The sequence below is a fragment of the Miniopterus natalensis genome, chromosome 5 (assembly GCF_054644295.1).
Source record: "Miniopterus natalensis isolate mMinNat1 chromosome 5, mMinNat1.hap1, whole genome shotgun sequence".
NCBI lineage: Eukaryota > Metazoa > Chordata > Mammalia > Chiroptera > Miniopteridae > Miniopterus > Miniopterus natalensis.
Window position 1 is genome coordinate 49,362,940 of NC_142085.1, and position 23,372 is coordinate 49,386,311.

The window sequence follows — 23,372 nt, forward strand, 5'->3', positions numbered from 1 at the left end:
ATGGTAATCAGTTATAACCATACATAAGATAATTTCATGTAAGATTACCTACAGAATTTAGAATTAAGAGTAAAAAGAATGTAACAGTAAAAAAATGAAGGTCAGAAATGGCTTATTTCCGTGTAAGCTAAGCCCGGGGATTTTTCTGCTATAGTCTAGTCTGTATGATGAAATCTGGGTGGTAAGGATGTGGAAGAGACTAAGAAGAAAACAAGTCTGGCTTCCTAGATTTCTTTTAGTTCTTTATATCTCTAGATAAATGAAACAATATGTCTATGGGGAAAGCAAGTTATTCATAATATATTTTTATATTCTGGAATCAAACGAGACTTTAGACCCACAGGAGGCCTTTATAAATAAGAATTATGGATTTTAACCCTAAAACTTCCACTCTCTCCCCCAAGAAAATAAAGGTCATCTTAATAAATTGCACATAACAAACACGCATCCTTTATTCATATAAATCCTTTCTCCCCATTAGGGTTTTATAGTTTTACAAATCCATAATTTATTTCAAGTGCTCACAATGTAAATAAACCATAAACACCTGACAGGGGCCAAGTATGTGATGAGTAGAAAAAGTGAGGAACCAAAGACCCAGCAGAGATAGAGAAAATGCCTCCAAACTGCTTGTTACGGTCACGCTGGCGCAGAGGGTGCACAGTAATGGAACTGGTGGAACATGGTGGAAACACTTAAAACCCAGCCTCACAGGAAACGCTGCCTGACAGAAAGCAGGGGACAGGGAAGAGTTCCTCCAGCTCGACAGTTCTTGTGAACGACAGATCTACTCCTACACAGTCGATGCTTCACAAATGAGGTGTCATGAGCCTTCTGGTCAGCAGAACCTAAAGCAAGTAAGGAACCCGTGACGTGCATGTCTACACTGGATCCTCAGTAAGTGTTTAGGAGCTCTGAAGGCCTGTGTGTCATCAGGACCCACATTTCCCACTTTTCCCTCTCAATACATGCAAGGATCTTCCCTACTAAATACACAAGTAACCTGAGGTCAGCTCACTTATCTTTCTCCCTGGCACCTTTATTTTTTAAATAAAACAACACAATGTAACAAAACCACTGCCAAAAATACAATGATTGAAATACTATGAACAAGTAGTAACACATTATGTTTTGGATAATTAGTTATTTAAAAAACATGTTGGCTGTCAAATGGCTGGCAACAGTCTCCTTGCCAGTTGGCACAATTTCCAGTTACCTAAACACTGAAGTCAGCTGGGCGGCAGGTTCTCCTTCTGACCCTGCTTGGCAGGCTTTTACCATGCACTGCAAGTTCTCGGTGGCCAGCCTTTTCACTAGGAGGAAAAATTACAGCATTATATATACACTGTGTCTGAATTGACCATCTGGACCCTCATTTTTATAAACACTCTTGACTTAGAAAAATATGTTGTTTTCTTAAAGTATGTATATGCTTTCCTGTTATTTCTCAAAATGAAATCGTTACGAGGTTTTGTTTTCTTCAAAAGTGTATCTCCCAATCTATCCTCCCTTTTGTTTCAAGAAAATGTAAAAAGCTCATCTATATTTTACAACCTTATACCTGAAAAAATACATGTGAAGGTATGTCTTTCTCTTAGAAAAGAGCCCATATTCAAAAACACTGTAACATCCTAACCCTGCAAGCACTGTCACATGCTGACAAAAGACAACCTTTAATAATTCAGCTGATTTACAGACAAGCAGATTAATTATTTAAAATTCACAAGCGTATTCCTCCCACTCACTAACAAATATATACATAGCAAATTAGAATCCAACAACTTGCCTTCACTTAAAATTAGTCAGATACAAATACACACAGACACATACACACGTATCAACTATTTTTGATGCTATCTTCCTTTCAAACAACAAAGTCACAAAAAGGACATCTGTATTTTTAAAATATGTAACCAAATCTTTTTAAATTGTGCACCTGCACATAAAATCTTAAAAATCAAGAAACAATGTAGAAAATTCAACATGTTCCAGATGCTACTAAATTTTTGTTGTTTTTGGCACATTAAATATAAGTAGTTGGGGCAAAAATGCTTTCTCTAAAACTAAAAAATAAATTTTAGAAAGTGTAACCCATTACAGCAGGAGCAGAAAACACAGGATGCACATGAACTTAAATTAATACTTAGTAGTAACATTTTCCATGGCCTCAGATAGTGGATACAGAAGATACAGCATACTTGTATTTATTGAGAAAATAACTTCTCATGTTAGATACAATACTAAGAACCAATATCACTGGTTCTTCTCAAAATTTGTTTTTTTGAAAAACAAACTCCAAAAATTCTGTGGAAAAAGTACCAGAACATGAAGAAGTGGCCTTCACAGCATATTAATAGTAAGCACTGTTTTTTTAAAATAACAATTTTATTTAGGTATAATTCACATATTAGAAACACCAACCTTTTAAAGTATATAATTAACTGGCTTTTAGTATATTCACAGAGTTACGAAGCCATCACTATTTAACTCACAACAATTTCATCACCTCCCTAAAAACCTTATACCCATTAGCAGGATTCTCTTCTCTTTCTCCCCTGGTGCAGGGCAATCCCTAATCTACTTTCTGCCCCTATGGATTTGACTCTTCTGAAAATTTTATATAAATAGAGTTGTATGACATGTCATCTTCTGTGGCTGATTACGCTATAGAATGTATCAGTACTTCCTTTCTTTTGGCAGCCAAACAATATTCTAAAGTATGGGTATACCCTATATTGTTTATCCATTCATTAGCTGATGGGCATTGGATTGTTTCCATTTTATCTAGTTTTATATAAAAAAAAAAAATTGCCATCTTTATTTAATTGAACTGAGTTGTTTTTTTTTTCTTTTTAAATAAAACTGGGTAATCTTTTTCATTTTTTAGATTTTTTTACAATTTTATTGCCATATAATTCACATACCGTACATTTCACTCATTTAACATGTCCAAGGGGTTTTAGGATACTCACAGAGTTATATAACCACCACCACAGTCAATTTCAGAATATTTTCTTTACCTTGAAAAGAAGCCCCACCCCCTTTAGCTATCACTCGCTATTCTCTGATACCAACAGTAATCTATTTTCTCTCTATAGATTTAACTATTCTGGGTATTTCATATAAGTGAAATCATATACTATGTGGTCTTTTGTAACTGGCTTCTTTCATTTAGAATGTTTTCAAGGTTCATCCATGTTGTGGCACGTACCAGTACTTCACTCCTTTTTATGGCCAAATAATACTCCATTGTATGAATATGTTACATTTTAAAAATCCATCAGGTGATGGGCAGTCTACCTTTTGGCATAATGAACAACACTGCTATAGACATTAATGTACAAGTTTCTGTGTGGACTATACTTTCATTAATCTTGGGTATATACCTAGAAGTGGCATTGCTAGGTCAAATGGTAACACCATTTGGGAAACTATCAGACTGTTTTCCCAAGTGGCTATACCATTTTACATTCCCAACAGCAGTAAATACAGGTTCTAATTTCTCCACTTTCAAGCCTTGCTCTTATCTGACTTCTTCATCATACCCAACCTAGTATGAAATTGTATCTCACTGTGGTTTTGATTTGCATTTCCCTGATGAATAATGATGTTGAACCATTTGTCTATATTCTTTGGAGAAATGTCTATTTAAATCCTTTGCCTATTTTTTAATTGTTATTTGTCTCTTTATTATTGAGTTATAACAGTTCTTTACATATTGTAGAAAAAAGTTCCTTATATAAATGATTTGCAAATATTTTCTCCCATTCTGTTGGATGTCTTTGCACTTTCTTGATAGCGTCCTTTGAAGCACAAATGGTTTCATTGTAATTAAGTCTAATTTATCTCTCTTGTGGCTCATGCTTTTAGTATCACAAATCCAAGGTCATGAAGATTTACTCCAATGCTTGCTTCTAAGAGTTTTATGGTTTGAGCTCTGATATTTAGGTCTAAATCCATTTTGAGTTAATTTTGGTATATAGTATGAATTGAAGGCACAAGTTTCCCCTTACTAAGTCACTCTGGCACCTTTGTTAAACAGAACCCACAGATACGTGGGTTTATTTCTGGACTCTCTATCCACTGATCTGTCTGTCTTTGTGGTACTATCTTTATGCCAGTACCACGCTGTCATGATTACTGTTGATTTATACTAAGTTTAGAAACTGGAAAGTGTGAGTCTTCCAACTTTCTTCTTTTTCAAGATGGTTTTGGCTATTCTGGGACCTCTGCAATTATATATGAATCACAGAATCAGCTTGTCAATTTCTACAAAGAAGTCTGATGGGATTCTGGTAGGAGATGCACTGAATTTGCAGATCAATTTGGGGAAATAATCTGAACAAACAGAAAAACAACTCTCCCTAGATGCATCACAGAAATAAGGTCATAGAGCAAACTGCTTCCCCCCAAACTGAGCATAGAACAATATGTCAAATTCAGTTTAAACATTTCTACCAATATCAGTTCCAGCAGCAGGTTTCTGATCCTGGTAAGCTGTGATTCTCTTTATTTACCTCTCTCTTCAGTTTTAATTGATCTACTAGCTTTTTGTTCAAAATAATAACAAGTATTTGGTGATCATACCTTACGGATAAGTGAAATGAAGGACAGCAATGTTATAAAGGACAGGAAAATAGGATTGGGAATACTATGTTAAAGGGTACTTGCACTACCATGAAGGAATATAGTGTCATTTGAAAGTGGACTTAGGTTAGTTTAAATATACTACAAATTCTGGGGAAACCACTAAATATCAAAATTTTAAAGGGAGTATAATGTGTTAAGAGAGAAGAGAAAATGGAATCACATAAAGTGCACAATTAAAACCAACAGAGAAGGCAGAAAAAAAAAAGAATATTAGAACAAGAGCAATGAATAGAAAAGTTACAGATATGGTAGATATTAATCCAACTATATCGATAATCACTTTAAATGTCAATGGTCTAAATAAGGTAACTAAATGACTGACAATGGATGAAAAAATAAGGGCCAACTACATGCTGTCTGCAACTGTGTCTACTTTAAACATAAAAGACATAGATAGATTAAAGGGAAGGAGAAATATATACAATGCTAACACAATTAAAAACAAAACTGTAGTAGCTGTATTAATTTCAGACAAAGCAGACTTCAGAACAAGTAGGATTATCAGGGATAAAGAAGTGGGTTACATAATAACAAACTGGGAAGGGGAGAACTGCTTCAGTCTGATGAAGGACACCTATGAATATCCTACAGTGGACCTCACTCTTAATGTGAAAGATTAGATTGTAATCATTCCATTACAATAGCATTAAAAACAAATAAATTTAACAAAAGACAAACACAAACTTCTAATCTGAAAAGTACTAAACATTATTGAAAGAAATTAGAGAATATCTAAATAAATAAAAAAACATGCCACCCAGCCAGGCGTGGCTCAGCGGTTGAGCATTGACCTAGGATCCAGGAGATTGAGGTTCGATTCCTGGTCAGGGCACATGCCCAGGCTGTGGGCTTGATAACCCATCGGGGGTGTGCAGGAGGCAGCCGATCAAGGACTCTCCTATCATTGATGCTTGTACCTCTCTCTCCCTCTCCCTTCCTCTCTCTGAAATCAGTAAAGATATATTTAAAAACAAACAAATAAAATGCCATTTTCTTGAATTGTAAGAGTTAATATTGCTAAGGTGGTAAAATTCCCCAAACTGATCTGCAAATTCAGTGCAACTCCCACCAGAACCCCAACAGATTTCTTTGTAGAAACTGAGAAGCTGAACTTACAATTCATATGTAATTGATAAGGACCCAGAATAGCCAAAACAATCTTGGGGGTGAAAAAAAAAGTTGGAAGACTCAAATTTCCAATTTCAAAACTTAGTACAAAGCAACAGTAATCATGACAGTGTAGTACTGGCATAAAGATAGATCAATAGAATAGAACTGAGAGTCCAGAAATAAACCCACGTGTTCATGGGTTTTGTGGGGTTTTTTGTTTTGTTTTTGACAAAGGTAGCAAGATGATTCAATAAGGTGAGAGTGATGGCTTTCTAGCTCCTTACATGAAGTGAAAACCAAAAATATCCTTCAACTATGACTGTTGAACTGTCTATTTCTTCCTTCATGTCTCTCAATTTTTGCTTCCTGTATTTTGGTTCTCTGTTTGTTGCATATATACTTTGTTAAATTTTCCTCATGGACTGACCCTTTTATCATTATAAACAATGTCTTTATTTCTAGGAAGATTATTTGACTTAATGTTTATTTTGTCTGATATTAGTATAGCCACTCCTGCTTTATGTGGCTACAGTTTGCATGAAGTGTCCTTTCCACCTTTTACTTTCAACGTTTTAATCAAAAGTGTTTCCTACAGACAGAATTTAGTTAGATCTTTAAAAAAACTACCCATTCTTATAATCTCTGTCTTTTCATTGGATTGTTCAATCTTTTCACTTTTTGCTACTATCAATAATAGTTGGGTTTACATTAGTCATTTTACACTTTGTTTTCTAAATGTCTTGTTTTTTGTTCCTCTACTATTTTGAAGTCTTTGTCCATTAAATCCAGTGTTTTACTGCTGTCAATGGCAGCTTCCATTGCCCACTTTTTCCTGTTAATGGATCATATTTCTCTGATTCTTTGTAGGTCCTGTAATTTTTTTTGTTGAAAACTGAACATTTTTTATTGAAATCTACTTCCTTCTCCCTGCTCCCCAGTGTGAAGCCTCTAAAACTGCTCCTCAGACGCTGTAACCTTAGATATGCCCAGTCTCCCTGGAGGACAATGGTTTTGACAGTGCTCTCTCTGACTGTCCCTTCCCATGTTGACACCAGCTGTTAAGCTCCACTAATTGCTGACTGATTATGCTATTATTTTTTATAATGCCCTGGGGCATTAATGGCTTTATAGACTGATCTAATCAAGTTCAGGCACTTTTAAAAGGATGAAACGCTGAAATCAGCCTCTGAGATTTGTTCTGACCCAAGGGCTCTAACTAGCTGTCTCTTTCACCAATTCTCTCACCAAACTAGCTGGCCTACAGATGATCTGATAGCTCCAGTGATTCTATATTCTTCCTCTAGGGCCTGTTTTTGACAGTACCCTTAGGCTTGAACTTTTTCACACTGTGTGCAAATGAAATCAGCTCTTTTGGGAGGGATTCAAGAGTTGCAGGCAAAATCTCAGAGGCATGGTTCTGGCTCTGGTGAAAGGGACAATGGGGCCCACCACTTTCTGAGCAACACTCCACTTTAGGAGCTCAGTGCTTGTGGAAGGAGGGCCACCTGCCCCAGATCCCCTCAGCTTGCTTCTGTTGGCATGGAACACCCCCATCTCTAAGCTGCGACAGGAATGGCTGGCACCCCCGTATTCTCAAGAGTGTCACACTAAATGTACTGCAACAATCCCAAGAGTGGGAGTTAAGCAGAATGGAGCCCCCACTTATTAGCCACACTTGCCTGAAACGTAACATTAGCATCAGGTAGCTTGGGGCCACCATGAGAAATGTTGGTAGCCTGCCTACTATAGGATCCTACCAAAAGCTCGGGAGAGAGAGAGCCCTATATTGGATTTGCCAGACTGGAGTAGAGTTTCTGTCTTCCTGTGTTGGGAGAAAAGAAGGAAGTGGTCTTGGTATCACAGGTTCTTGCTATTTTTACCAAGTTTTAGTAGATTTTCTTAAATGTTTCTCCACTTGCTGTCTATCCTTATGGCTATTTCTAGAGACTTTAATGCTTTTATTAAAGTAATTTTCACTAGTTCTGCTGGGGAGCAGGTTGGCAGAGCTCCTTACGTTGACATGCAAGAAGTGGAACTCGTTCAGCTCTGTAGAGGGTTTAGAGTATACATGTGATTAAAATACTCGAGCATAGACCAGGGAGTGGACTTGCTGAGTCATTTGGTAATAGTTATTATTGTACAAATTGTCCTTTTAAACACTGAGACAATGAGGAGAGCTGGAATTTTCTTGGAGCCAAGTACTCAAATCTGGGTTTACTGTAGCTCCTTCAAGGTTACAGAGAGTAACGTGGAGCAGGAGAATTCTATACTCCATCTATGCTGAATATGGGAAGCACTCACTAGCCAGTGTAGACCCGAGAAGAAAGATTCATTTGATGTGAACCTCAAGAAGGAACTTAACTGCTCAGATGAACTTCCCAGGGTCAACCAAGGCCCAAATTTTATAGTAAGAGTCTAGCACCTATTTGCTGCCAGGGCTCCTCACATCCTCTGTGTACCAGGAAGAACCTCAGACTGAACCCTTGGCTTCCTGCACTGTGTCCTGCTTGTTTTATGCTGCTTGTGTCAACCACCTCAGAAAAACCTGGTTTCGTCTTTCTACCAATGAACAGAGACCGGTCCTGTCTGATCAGAACTGCGTAACTTGAAAACCTCATTTGCATAAAATTGGGAGCCTGGGTGGGAACTTTATAAAATATGGCCTACACTTTGTCTTAGTGGAGCACAATTTAGGTTGATGCTTGAATCTGTGCCTGCCAGACTACAGTTCCTTTTACTCATATAAATACTTTTTTAAAATTATGTATTACAAGTCTAAAATTAATTTTGGTTTACACTAGATATAAGAGACAAATTCACCTTCCAAACCCTGATCTCCTTCATAATACATATTACTATCATCAAAATAACAGTCTAGCTAAAATTTTATACTATTTACTTTGTCTCAAGAAATTTTGTATTACACAATACAAGCTTTCACTGAGATTACGGTATGCTTAAGTTTTCAATGAGGGCAAAATTTCTCAAGAAAAGTCTGAGGTCCACCTGAGTATTCTTCAGTGAAGGGATGTTACTATGAAGTAAGGGTACTCTAAATTAACAGAACAGAACATTTTCCCAAAACCAAGCTTGGGAGCAGAAAGAACATTTTAAGTTATTAAAATGAGGATTAAACCAAATTATGCATAAAATTTTTGAGATAAAACAGAGCATTTCAAAGGGGTGTCTTTTTAGCTACCACTTTGGGCACTGCCCAGATTCCTGAGGACACATACTATCCTCACTCAGCACAGCAGTTACAGAACTCAGGTAGAAGCACTGGAGAAGCCCTGCCCTGAACAATCGCATTATAATGATAATTACACACACACACAGAGCATCCTATTTACATTTTTTAAATTCCTTGAGGATAGAGCTCTGGCTACTTTTCTGCATATTCCTAATAAGCTTATTAAAGCATGCTACTCACAGTGGGAATCAAATAAATGATGTTTTAAATAAGAGATCACCTGGTAGTAGGGCTAAGGAGACTGAAAACAGAAGGAACAGGATCACAAGATCCTTACAGGTTTACCCAAGAAATCAGCTTAGATGTTCTAGCAGGAACCCGAATAGAAGGAACTATGCTGACTTCTAACAACTTATTATTTAACAAGGTGCATTTAATACTGGAGTGGGATTGAACAAATATTCTTTAAGAGCTTAAGAAGTCTAATCAGAGAAAGTAGCACTTAATTATTTGCCTTGGAAAAAACTAAACTAGACTGAAACATGTCAGTTTTTAATGATTTTATCATGTTCAACCTCAGCTATTGGCTAGAGTTTGTTCTTTAGCCATGATATATACAAACCAACATAAAATCAACAAATACTTTTGTAACTATCAATTTAACTGATAGAAAAGAGTACTTCTTAATCTGTGAACAGAAAAGTATAACAGACACAAACTGAAACTCACCTTGGGCTTCACTGACCAACACCAAACATTTTAAGACTCCAGGGAGGAGGAGTTCAACCTCAGAAGCATCTATGCTAGTTTCTTTGGTGAGCTGGAGAATGAAAGCCAGAATGGGTGCTAAGCGTGGAGGGAAGAAGGACTGTTTACTCTCAAGGTAGGATTTCCTGAAAAGAAGCACAATTTTGTTTTTTCTTCTGTTCAAAGTTTCAAGTGAGCAGAATCAAATGATACACACTTTATAGATAATGGCAAATTTTAGTCCCCCCTCCCTCCTAAAATAATAAAGCACAATTTCTAAAACGTATGTATATTTTACCACACTGTTTTCAAACAGAACATGAGAGACAACGAGTGCACATTTTTCTGGTGTTGGGTAAGGGCCAAAGCTGAATATAGACACGAGCTAAATTTAAAGCAACCTAAAATACACTAAATCAAAATCCAAATAAAAATTTAACTGTTAATATGTTTTTTCCTTTTTAATATAGTAAGCCTGATCCATCAGCTCCTCAATGATGCAGCATTTTCTGTAATGTCAAATTTACATAAAGAAATCTCACATTTATTTATTTAGGGATTTGGGAGGAGTACCCCGCCCAAATTCAATAAGAAGACTGTCCTAGGAATTAGCGTTACTCTAGCTTTACCTCTTTCGGTCCCTTTGGAAGTAAAAGAATTGGAGGGGTTATTTAAGATTTAATATATTCTCTCAAAGCAGGGCAAATTTTAGCATCAGAACTCATCCAAGATCATCAAGGTAATTTATCTGACTCATTTTTGTATCTCTCCTCTTAGAACAGGTTTTGGCTTGTGACAGGTGTCCAGTGAACATCTGTTAGGTGAATAAATGAAGGTGGGATCATTCAATTTCTAAAGAGTCTAGACAATATGGAAAATTGTCAAATGCCGCTAAATCTAAGCTAGTCATCCATATATATTTGCAAAGCAATAATAATTTGCCAAAGTGAGGCATAGAAATCGCCAAGAATTATAAACTTAGTAAGGGCAAGAACTATGTCTTCATCATCATTTCTATTCCATACAGTGGCTTCCAACAACTATTACATATTAGAAGGTTCATTCATTCTCTGAGGACAAAGGCTTTGTCTTTTTTGTTCACTGCTAAATTCCTAGTGCCTAGAACAGACATTTATTGGGTACCTACTGTGTGCCAGGTACAAATCTGAGACAAAAATGTAAAGTTAAGTAAAATATGATATCTGAAAGCAAGGGGCTCAGTGTCCAGTGAAAAAGCTGGACAAGAAAAAAGACTATCATGATACAGTGTGATAGGTGCTTTGAATAATAAGCTCAGAGTTCTCAGGAATTCAGAGGAAGGAAACCTTAACTAAGACTGGGAACTGCAGGAGTAGAGAAGCATGAAATGGAGGAAAGCATAGGAGCCAATCTCTATTGCTTTCCTGAGTATTTTAAAAAGAAAAAGGAATTGTTACATTTTGGAGTCAACTAGAAATCATGAGAAAGCAGCCAGGATTTTCAACACTGGGCTTTAAAAACATTTTATGACCTTAAGGATTTAATTTCAGCATTTGTCACTGGGTTTGTACTAAAACTACTTATACAGTGTCTTACACACAGTGGTAAAGTACTACCATCTTGATGAGAATTCAGATACAAGTAAGGCACAGATATGACAATTTGGAGAACTGAAACATACAGAGCATATGACTTCAGAAGGAGAGCAGCATCATGCCACACTGACACGTTAGGTGCAGGTCTTACAATGTCTGGGTGGGATTTAGTCCAGATGAATCTCATTTTAATGGAGACAATGCTGTAATGTAGGGAATTAAAAAGCACTTTGGAGGGGCGATAATAAACCAATCTCATAGGGTTTGAATAAGGTGCCATGGGAAAGTTAAGTGACAGATCATGGAGTTTATTCCAAAGGTAAAAAAAAAAAAAAAGAGCAAATGAAGGTCTGGGGGCAGGAAAGTGTCGTAATGGAACAGTAGTTCAGGAAAAGTAACCTAGAGGAATTATTTAGGCTGCACTGGAAGAAAAGACAAGATAGTGAAAGTAGTTAAGCGACTCTGGCAATCACCAAGGTATAAGGAAAAAATCATTTGCCAGAGGATGGCAAAAGGGAGGGAACAAACTATAAAGCTTCTAAACCTGAGTAACAGAACACTAGGAACACACACATACACATGCACACACACACACAATGGTTGGAAGGCAGAACAGATTTTAGACATGGAATCTGTAAAAAGGTGATGGATAATATCAGGTCATTAGAACTATCAGGTCATTAAAAAGAGAAAAAAATACTGGACAAGCCTATAGCAGCACAGCATCTTAAAGTTTAAAAACTGATTTCATCTGAAGCTAAATACTCTATGGAGACAAAGAAAAGATAATTTCTATTATTGAATCTTCTAATGTTGCAGTTAGTTAAAAGGTATGGAGTTCCGCACAAAACCTCAGACATTTCATTTATTTGTCTGCCTAATAATAAAACTGAGTTGTTGCCCTGGCTGGTCTGACTCAGTGGTTAGAGCAACAGCCTGCAGATCGAAGGGTAACGGGTTAGATTCTCGGTCCAGGACACATACCCTGGTTGTAGGCTCTCCCCACCCCAGTCAGGGTGCGTGTGGGAGGCAACCAATCGATGTGTCTCTCTCACATCCATGTTTCTCTCTCTCTCTCTCCAGCCTCCTCCCTTCCTTCCACTTTCTCTAAAAAGCAATGAAGCCTGCCCTGTGTGGCTCAGTGGTTGATCATCGACCCATGAACCAGGAGGTCACGGTTTGATTTCCAGTCAGGGCACATGCCTGGGTTGTGGGCTCCATCCCCAGTAGGGGGCGTGCAGGGGGCAGTCAATGAATGATTTTCTCTCATCATTGACGTTTCTCTCTCTCCCTCCCTCTGACATCCTCTCTCTGAAATCAATAAAAACATAATACATATATCTTTTAGAAATGTAAAAATAAGTAAATAAATAAAAAGCAATGAAAAAAATATTCTCTGGTGAGGATTAAAAATAAATAAAATTTTTTCTAAACTACCAGTATTTTAAGGGAAGCCAGTAGTTCTGAAATGCTTTGCTACTTTTTAAAAAAAATTAATAAATTGTAAATACCACTTATTTTTAATATTTAGAGATACCTTATGACTTGTACAATGCATTTCTTTAGAGATGACATCTGTGCAAGAGTGGCCGAGTTTCTCAATGCCAACAAAATAGGATGTTGTTCAAGATCTAAAACATGTGGTGAAGCTGGAAGAAACCGCCCAATATACTGCTCAATAACACTCCTCAGCAACTGATTCAAATAGGCATTTGGATTTTGAGACTGACAACACACGATACACATTCCCTATGGGAGGGAAAAAACAAAACAGATATATTAAAAGGCAAAGTTAAAAAAAATATTTGGGAACTTACTAATTTAGTCACCAGCATTAATACTCATGTCACAATTTGTAACTTATCACAATTAAGAAGAACATTGGCCACTATCAACAGATAATGTTTATATGAAGTTCAGGGAGTTGCTAAGCTTGGTAACCCCCATGCTGTGGTATCTAACCACGTACTTGTCTTTGGGGCACAAAGGAAGCAGGAGAGAAGTGTAGGAAGACCAAGGAAGCTTCCTTCTTCCTCTCATCCTCAGAAAATTTGACCACCACCCTCATCAACTGCATATATATGTATTTACCAAGTTATAAGATGTATTTTAGGTCAGTTTTTTGCATGTAGGGCACTGATCATTTACAGTTATCTGAGTGAAACAAAACTTATGCTAAAAATCTTCCATTTCAAAGAAGGTGATAATTTTTTTAATTAACAAAAGGAGAGAAATGCAGAAGATTATGACTCAGGATAATGACAATTTATTTAGAAGGTTTGCATTTGTCAGTCACTGTATCACGTGGTTTACATTCATTATTTCATTTAAATTAATCAAAAACCATTGAGTTAGTATTACCGTAGCTCCAATTTTATAGCTGAGGAAGCTGAAGTTTAGGCATTAAGAGCTTGATCAAGGTTACACAGCTCAATGTCATATTGCATGCCTGCTGATTTAATCCCTTCCCTTTTCATAGAAGTTAACAAAATACTTTCATATGGATTACAGTATTTGACACTTACAAACACGATTAAACCAATACCCTCATAAACAGAAATATTTTCTGCCAATATTATTAAATATTCTCTATTACTAAATATAATCACCAACACAACAACAAATTATGATATAAAAGTTCATTTATAATTTGGTACTTTGTGATTCACAATGTGTTTTCCCCAAGAAATAATTAAAATTATTTATGTTTACATTTTAGCTATAAATATTTACCCAATAAGAAATTTTGAAAGGTTAGTTGTAATGAAAAATAGCATAGAGCTGTTAAAAAAACAGCAATTAAAAAAACATTTTTTAAACAATAATGGCCACCTCTCTACCCCATTTCTTCAATGCTTTGTTTAAGGAAAAGCAGATTAAGTCAGAAGATGAAGTGATAAATGGATATGTTTCGAAAAGTCTGAAGAGAGCTGGGCGCCTTTAAGAATTTAAAGATATAGCTCCAACAAGTCAATTCACCAAATGAATAATTCACCAAATTTTTCAACGTATAACTCTGGAAGTTTATAAGGATTATATTCAATGTACACGTTTGGTTGAAGGGGGCCACATGGCAACAGCACACTAGACTCTCCTGCAGCCCCTCCCGTCCCCTCTGGATTGGCAGTGCTTTATCTTGCCAGCAGACACGCCAAACTTTGCTTTAAATGCTATTATGAATACAAAATTAAAGAGTCAACTTAAAATGTCTTAGAAATCATAAAAATCTGTTTAAAAAATCCATCTGTGGAAGAGACTGCTTATTACCTAATCAAAATCCATTCTTCCCTCCCTGCTCAGCTTCCCTTGCTAGAGCCCAAATTAAGAAGCACTTACCTCTATTATCAGGCACTAATGAATAACAAAGTATACCTCCAGCCCAGTCCTTTCTTCCCAAGACAGATCAATACTTCCAAGTGCCTGCTGAACACCATTACCTAGGTATTCCCAGCACCTCAAGCTGAAGCTGTTCAGAATTTCTTGCCTTCACTCTTTTATCTCCACAATATCCCATTTCAGTTAGTAGCACTACTACCTACATAAGCAGCCACCCTGGAACCTAGAAAGTATTCTATTTTTTCTGTTGCTCCACAACAGTCACTCTAGCAAGTCTTGCTGACTGAAGCTCCTAAATGTTTTGAAATTTACTGTGAGCTCTATACCCACTGCCTTAGTTCAAAACCTTCAGATAATGAACTACTTACTGCCTTCTAAGTCTCCAATCTAAGCTCCACACCAACTATCTTGGATAGTCACCAGAATCACCTTTCTAAAATGTAAATATATCACTCCCACTTTTCCACTCAAAATCCATCAACAGTCCCCAAGTAAAAGAACAAATCCAAACTTTTTAGTATAGCATATAAAACCCCATTATGTGGCTCCTCCCATATGAGTCTCCAGCCACTACAGAATTATTTGCTTTTCCCCAGTGCGTCCTATTCTTACAAAAAGCATGCCCTTCCCATGCTGTTCCCTCTCACAGGAATAGAACTTCAACTCCTACCCACGCTGCTCTTTGACAAACAATCCTGTACAGTGTCTTCTCTCACATCTCCCCATCCCAGTCAGGGTGACAGACAGATGAGGCCCCTCAGAAAACTGTGGAGCACATTACTGTAAGTGTCTAGGCTAGTCAGCCTCCTCCCGAACTTTAAGCTTCCCGAGGGTGGAGATTTTGTCTTTTCCATCTTTGTTTTCAGAGCCAAACAAGAAAGGAATGAGAAAAGTGCTAAACGGAAGTGCCACATCTACACACATACATTGAGATGACAATGCAGGGTTTTTAAATCTGCAGTTAGTAAGCTGTTTTAAGGTAAAGTTTCAAATGTTTTTAAGTTTTAAGCAGCCACATTTACTGTACCTGGAGATAGAAAGGCAGGCTCTTCTGAATTGCAGTCAACATAGGTGCAGGCAGCTCCTTCTCTTGCTGTAGCACCGAATGCGGCAGCAGTAAACAATCTATGATCCGGAACAGCAAGTTTTGGGCTTTGGAGGTGGCAAAGATCTGTGCCCATGATTTAACAAGAATTCCTAACAGAGAAGAGCATCACAGCAGTAATGGTTATCGTCTAACTAGAAATTTTGTCATTCCACTAAAAAAATTATATTTAAAGCACGTAGGAGCAAGTTAAAATAGGGACTAGGAAGAAACATTTATTATGAGTCAAAAAACCTTGTTAAGCTATGTATTTTACTATAGACAAATTTCTGTCAGAGTTCTGGGCCAAAAAAACATATATTTCCTGAGCAACTGATATTTAATACATAAATACATACACACACAATGTGATCTGGTTATACATTATGTGTATATATAAACTGAATGTTGCAATTAATAAGATTTCTCTTTGCTTTGGCTGCTAGGAAACTCAGAGGCAAATATAACTCAACTATGAGAACACTGTGAGATCACACACTATACTTTTATGTGTATACTTACTTTCCCCTGGGCTTCATCATGCACTCCAGTTATTTTTTTGATACATATAATTTTATATGCTGTCTCAACTCAGTTTGCAACAAGAAGACATATAACTACATTAAATTGTTAAAATAGGAAAAAAGGATTAGCTATAACACCTTGAAGCAACCATTTAACCTCCTTGAACTTCAGTTTTTATAACTTTCAGTTGTTTAACATAAACAAATAGTGAGTTTAAATTTTAATTCTGAAAGGAGAAACAGACTTCTTTACTTCATGAAATATAGTATGGGTTCCTTAATGCTGGGAGTCTGTCAGTTGCTACATTTGAAGGTAGTAAAGCATAACAAATGAGTAGCCTTTGTTTAATAAAGTAATTAAAAGCAGATTTATAATTCCCATTAGAGTATATTACTGCTATTGAGGTTTCCCTTTACTAAAAAAAAAAAAAAAAAAAAAAGAATTTAAAAGGAGATCATTAAGTGCTTGTCCAGACAGCAGAGTGGTTTATGCACTAAATAAACTTTTATATTTTATCTTAGAAAGCAAAAATGGTGATATAATTCATAAAACAAAAGTTTGAAATTCAAGCTCTGAAGGAACACAAAAATATGCTTATAGCAGAGTATAATGTCGTTAAAAAAAAACTCCAACCAATAATCACTTCTAAGAACAACAAACAGCAACATTAATCTTCTGTTGTAAAAGGAAATACAATAATCAATCATAAAGAAACACAATGCTCACTGAGCAATATTTTAAATAATGCTGGCTTGCTCCTCATTTTTCCAGTAGGTGGAAAACTTGAGAATGACAAGCAATGTAAGAAGAATTCACATTCTAACGAACATTAATATACCCGTAAGAGGAACTGCCATCATCAACGACATTCCAAATGATTCATATCACTCTTAGGTGTCACCCAGGTATTAACTTATAAAGAGCAAGAACCTTCCAACCAAAAATGCATCATCGGCCCTTCTATTTCATCTTCTGCAATGGTTAAAATGCTTTCTGAAGACCTTAAGTTTTATGAGTTCACTGAAGGCAGAGGTGATACATTTGTTTTACTGCTGCAACAGACCCCTACATTTTTTAAGTTTAGCGAAGAACATTTCAATGTGTGTGATAGTAAAACTGTAAAAGAACACATTTTTTAAGTAAAACACTTTTGGGAAAGTTTAAATACATAGCGTAGCTTTGTAAAAAAACCTCGTCATTTTCTTGGCTTATAAAAATATTACTTATTTCCTGATGAAGCTGAAAATACAGAAAAGTTGTAGGGAACATACTCCCACAACTGAAAGAGAGCTGCACTGCAAGAGTCCTTATGTATTTACTTATTTTCTACTCTGTGAATGTATTATGTCTTAAAAAAAGTAAAATGGGATCATTAAAATACATTTTTAAAATGTATAGTTAGAAAGTAACTTTGCTCATTTAGGAACATTAAAAAATACATTATGTACTATTAGCTAGGTTTATAAAATTAAATTCCAGAAATAGTACATATGCCATCCCCAGTTCCCAATCCAGTGCCTGATATACACAAAGCAAATTGCTCTTATTTGTGCAAAATACAATATGACAATGGGAATAAAAAGTTCAAAAATATACCCAATACCATGAGTAAGTTTAAAATTCAGTAGGGGCATGCTAAATACATAAATAATTATAATAAATGGCAAGCTACAAAAAATGTCATGAGGAGGACAGATGAAGGGAGACCAGGTCTACTTGGGAGTGCAGGAAAGGTGGAACACTTGGGCTGGGTACCGAAGGGACACGGGTAGAATTTCAATTACAAAGACAAAAGGGGAAGAATGACCAACGAGAGGATGATCAGAAGGAAAGGCATGGAAACAAAAAATTAAAATATATAGCCCGGCTGGGCGTGACTCAGCGGTTGAGCGTCGGCCTAGGATCCAGGCGATCAGGCTTCGATTCCCTGTCAGGGCACATGCCCGGTTGCGGGCTTGATCAATGACTCTCTCCTCATTGATGTTTCTGTCTCTCTCTCTCCCTCTCCTTTCCTCTCTCTGAAATCAATAAAGATATATTTAAAAAAATAAAAAATAAAAAAATATATATATAAAGAATGTGAAAAACAAAACACAAAAACAAGATATATAAAGAAGAAAGTTGAAGATATTACTGTTGGATCAATTCTCCTTTCTCAGAAATCACTGAGTTACAATTAACACCCCAGAGGCTTTAATCTGAAGTGTGATTTCATCAAAAGTTTGCACCTTGCTGGTAAACGGCAGTGGTATTCCCAGTTAGGAACTGCCAAGGTAAAGCACAAAATTTCAGTGATTCATTCTCTTCCCTGTGGATATGACATGCTAGCCCTGCATACTTAAAACAGGTTTGAACTCTCAAAAGTTTATACTGGCTCTTTCTCCATTTTGTTCTAAACATTTTAAGTACCCAAGACAGTAAATTATCTGTTCCTAACATCTAATAAATTAAAAGGGAGACACTGTAGCAGTATACTCTATTCCCAGTCTCTGAGATCTGGACAAAAGGAAAGAATACAGATCTACCTGCCAATAAATAAAAAACGATCACATAACAAAACACACAAGACCCTAGTTCTTCATAAGGAGACTTCTGCCATGAGTCTACAGATCAACAATCCAAAAATGATTTTGCAGTTCCTGATAAGACTATCTATAGTCTATAAAATATATACCCTGAAATCATACATTTAACTTGGCAGACTAATAAATTATAAGCCTACGTGATGAAATACTTATCAATCTACATTTTACTATGTTAAATTTATGATGAATTTTCACGTATATTTTTCTCTGAAATTAAGATGCCTGAATTGCTACGATAGCTTTCACTACATTCTGAATCATCCATATTTACACATTTTCAAACTCTCCTTTATCTTTTACAACAAACATAAAAGGTTTGAGACAGCCCAAATCAGGTTTATTCATATGTTTACAAGATCAAAGGGAACAGATATAAGGTTTTGGCCATAGAGAAATAATAAAGAAAAAAACCCCTTAAATTCTGTATAAAAACTTCTAAGGCAATCCTTCTTATTTCCCTTTATCCAGTTCCTATTTTTGGTTAGCAACATGACTTTAGTGAACAAAGGTATTCAAATCAGTGACTTCCTAAAGAAGGACGAGCTCCGTTGTTACAGAACAGGCATAGAAAATGACTTCTTTCTGAAAGAAGAAAACGTTGTGTTGGGAGAAACAGGATTTGAAGCATAAATATTTTCAATGCTGCAATAAATTCTTTCCTGACCTCCTTCATACAGAGCAAACCATAAAAATAAAAGGGAGTGATGGTTTTCTGATACTTCAAATCCTAATGAAGCATAGATAAGCACTAAAAGGAACGTCCACTTTAATTGTCCAGGTATTCACAATGGGATTCACAACAGACTACTGATTGGTGGTGGCATATTTTTTGTATTGATCATCATTAATTTTAATATTAACACAAGCATAACAAGCAAGGTTCTAAAGAGAGGCGGGGCAAGACAGAGAAACACTTGAAAGCCAACATGAATTATTTTGTCTTTCAGATTATTCTTATGATTGCATGGTGAATAGTGATTTAGCTACTACATTAGTATATTCCTATCCATCATGACACTGTAGACTCAACCTCACAAAGTTTTAATAATGTTAGAAATACATACCCATCATCCTATATGTCAGTTGCAGCCCTGCACTGGAAATTTTTTTTCCCAAATAAGGTTTTATATATTTTAATATTTCACCAAGGTATTCTAAGGACTTTGTAGCCATGGCAGATTTATCAGAAAAATTCTGCAGATTCCTGTAAGTTATACCAATAGCCTATAAATAAGGGAAAATATGATTTAGCTTTCCAAGTTTTATACAATACAGACTTTGAAAAATAAAGATAATTTCTTTCTCTACGCATACACCTTACATTTAAGTTTTCATCCTTAACTTTTCAATAAATGTTCACAGCAATTAAAATGCAACTGAAAAGAATTGTCTTTCTTTTTATAATTAAAATAAAGGTTAAAAGAAGAATAAAAAAATTCATCGATAATTATTCACACAAGGGGTGACTTGGCAAGATATGAGTAACAAGAAGTAAAAGAAGCTTATAATCAAATCACATAGAGACTTCCAAACATCCTAGTATAAAACTGGGAATTCAAAATCCCCAAATTCATACAATGAAGACCTAAAGTGAGGTTACCAAATTCTTACAAGTAAGACCTCTATAAAGTTCAGCTTTGAGATATGAATTGATTTGTTCTCCCAGGATTTTCTTTATCAGCATTAGATGCCAGCTTAGATTTCTTGGAGGAAAAATGGATGAGGCACAAAGAGTAGAGATGGAAAAATAAGAGGTGGTCGAGAGAAATTTAAGATGAGGTGTTAAGGAGAACAGTGAAGTGGGAAAAGGAAAGAAAATAAATGAAAGAATAAGTTGAGGAAGGTTGAAAATAAGCAAGAGGTGAAAAGTCACAAAAAGAATCGAGAGAAGACTAGCTAGGGATGGGTTAGAAGGTCTGAGAAGAGCACTGAAGTTTTCAAACCATTATTGGGAACTTATGGTGGATTTCAGTGACCTGAACTGGACACAATGGCACCAATATATACAGTTAGGTGATTTTTCTACTGCAGCTCTCAGCAGATAAGACAAAGGAGATAAAGTAATTGGTTGCACCAAGCCAAGTTTGAGGATTTGCAGGTGTCACCGAAAGACAAAGGACGAAAGATTGTGAGGGTGTTGGTAAGGGTAGTTGAAGTGAGGACCCCAGGGGTATAATTCAGGTGGAGAGGGAATGAAGTGAGACCTTGAGAGGATGTTGCACTTAGAGAGGTAGTGGAAGGTCATGATGACGTCACTCAGAGAGCTGGAGGGACAGGTGGTAAAAGTCAAAGAGTTTTCAGATGCTCCCTTTATCTATTGTTATTAATTTTCCTGAAAACTCATTTAATCAAATCAGATTTAAAAATTTATAAAGCCTTCATACTGTTCAAAGGATAAAATTCAAACTTCTTATACCAAGATGCTCTGAATTCTTAATCTACTGACTGATCTATCAACTAATTGGAACTTAGCCTATACTGTCTTATATTATTATTTTAACCTTTGAGTATATTCTGTATTCTCAGACAAGTAAAAGTTCTGTAAGATCAAGGACTACTTATTTTGGTTCTTCAAATCCCTAAGAAACCCTAACATAATACGTACTATCTAGCATTTACCACACAACTATTATTTACTGGTTGCCGAAAGGATAATTAATGTGGACTGGATTAAATTAAAAGAGCTTTTCAAAACGATCATGAAATGCATGACTTCTACCTCCCTTTCTGGTCCAGAACTGTTCCTAGCACAGGTATTTAATTAATCACAGGTTGAGATCCAATCAACAACTAAATAAAAGACTGAACAGACAGGTGTATTTTATATTTGCATGTACTAGTACTAAGTATTTTTAGGACTTATTTATGGAATCTCGAATTGTTCTATAACTACTTTAACTTAATGAAAACCAATGGAAGATTTCACATTTATAAGAACAGCTTATGGGTTATAATTATTTGCATTGCAGTAAATACCAACCACTTCGTGGGAAAATAAACCAACTTTTACTGTGAATAGCTCAGAAAAACACAAATCCAAACATTAATAACCTCAACTAGGCTATAAAGCAAAAACTATCACATAAAATAGATTCCTACAAAATCAATAACTGAAAATAAAATATTGAATGGGACTATTTATTATGGAGACAAAACAAATGGATTGAATTATAAAGCCTCAATCACACTACCATATGAAGTAGTTGATACTTATGCTGAAGAGATTAAATTTTTACTGTAAAATTTACACTGTTTATTACAGGATGGTAAACAATCAGTTGGAAGTATTATGGACCATATACAAGGAAATCTAGTTCCCAAGTACCTGAAGAATATTGTTATCCAGCAATTTCTACAATAAGATATTCCTACAATTTAGATTATCTTTAGTGTAAGGCTTATATATGTAGCATTCTTTACTCTTATTTTTCATTAAATGTAATTCTTCTGTCTTTAAGAGTAAATTGTACTATACCTTAGATTCATATTTTTATTCCTCCAGAATTTCATAACATCAGGTACCCAATAATAAAATTCAATGGAAAATATTTCCTTTTACAGAAAAACGTTACGAACACTTCAAGGTTTTTGGAAATATGCTTGTCTCTGATCTGAACAATTAGACTAGTAAGTGAAAAATACCTCAAGGAATTGGGCAAGTGCTTTTTTAGGATCTTCTGGGATGGGCAGATATTCAGCTTGAGCCTCTGAGAAAATATTCTTTACTTCTGGGAGCTTAAACAGCAACCTTGTCAGTTCGGCCAACTGTTCCATGTACTCTTTTTCTGTTAAAATAAAGTAACAATGTTTATATAATGTTTATTATATAAATTTATATTTTTTATATATATGAATAAGAAACCAGGGAATGTAGCATTCTTCATTTATGACATACTTCCCTGTAAAATTCAAATTTCCACATAATTAAAAACTTCGAATTAAGTTTTTCTCACTAAGGAAAGATTTTATTTGAAAACAAACACATATACTTGATTGAACAACACAGCCCTAGAAGTTATTTATATAAAGGCAACTGATGTAATAATATCAAAACAAATCTGGAGCATTTTTCAGCCCAGCCTTTGTGCAATTTATAAACAGCCATAAAAAATAGTTTTAGGATAATGGGGAAAAAAGGGACATCTGTAATATTTTCAACAATAAAGGTAAATTAAAAAAGAGAAAGAATAGTGTTAGGAAAAGGCATGCCCTACAGGCAACCAGAACTGTATGGGCATATTAAAAAAAAAAAGTACAAGTATCAGTGACTAAGTGTAAAGCAAAAGAAAAGCAAAGTAATAAAATGGGAGAGAATTATTCATAATTGGATATGTTTCTTTTTAGGGTTCTCACAGTGTGATATCTGGTTATTTACTTCATATTTCCACTTTTTTGTGTGATCAGTTTCTTCAAGGTAAAAAAATGGTTGTCATCTGAGAGCATTTTTTTTCCTGGCTTCTAAGGAAACAAGTTCTTTTATCTTTATAGAAATTTTTTTTATCATATATAGTAACAAGAAAATATCAAGAAGAAGAAATAGGCTTCAAAAGGAAATAAATTTGTTTATATTC

General features: G+C 35.6%; 1 protein-coding gene across 2 annotated transcripts in view; it reads right to left on the minus strand.

Annotated features, from left to right (window-relative positions):
* Positions 1-23,372, minus strand: part of MMS22L (MMS22 like, DNA repair protein) — a 103,116-nt gene that overhangs the window by 5,033 nt on the left and 74,711 nt on the right. The window contains exons 18-23 of one of the 2 annotated variants that reach the window (XM_087817523.1): positions 22,444-22,586; positions 19,866-20,025; positions 15,635-15,804; positions 12,809-13,020; positions 9,680-9,843; positions 1,217-1,313 (exon numbers count right to left, since the gene is read on the minus strand). In XM_087817523.1, the coding sequence (XP_087673649.1) occupies positions 1,217-1,313; positions 9,680-9,843; positions 12,809-13,020; positions 15,635-15,804; positions 19,866-20,025; positions 22,444-22,586 (946 nt within the window). Of the gene's footprint in view, positions 1-1,216; positions 1,314-9,679; positions 9,844-12,808; positions 13,021-15,634; positions 15,805-19,865; positions 20,026-22,443; positions 22,587-23,372 lie in introns of those variants that run through there. The other variant, XR_015714577.1, reaches the window with a different exon arrangement.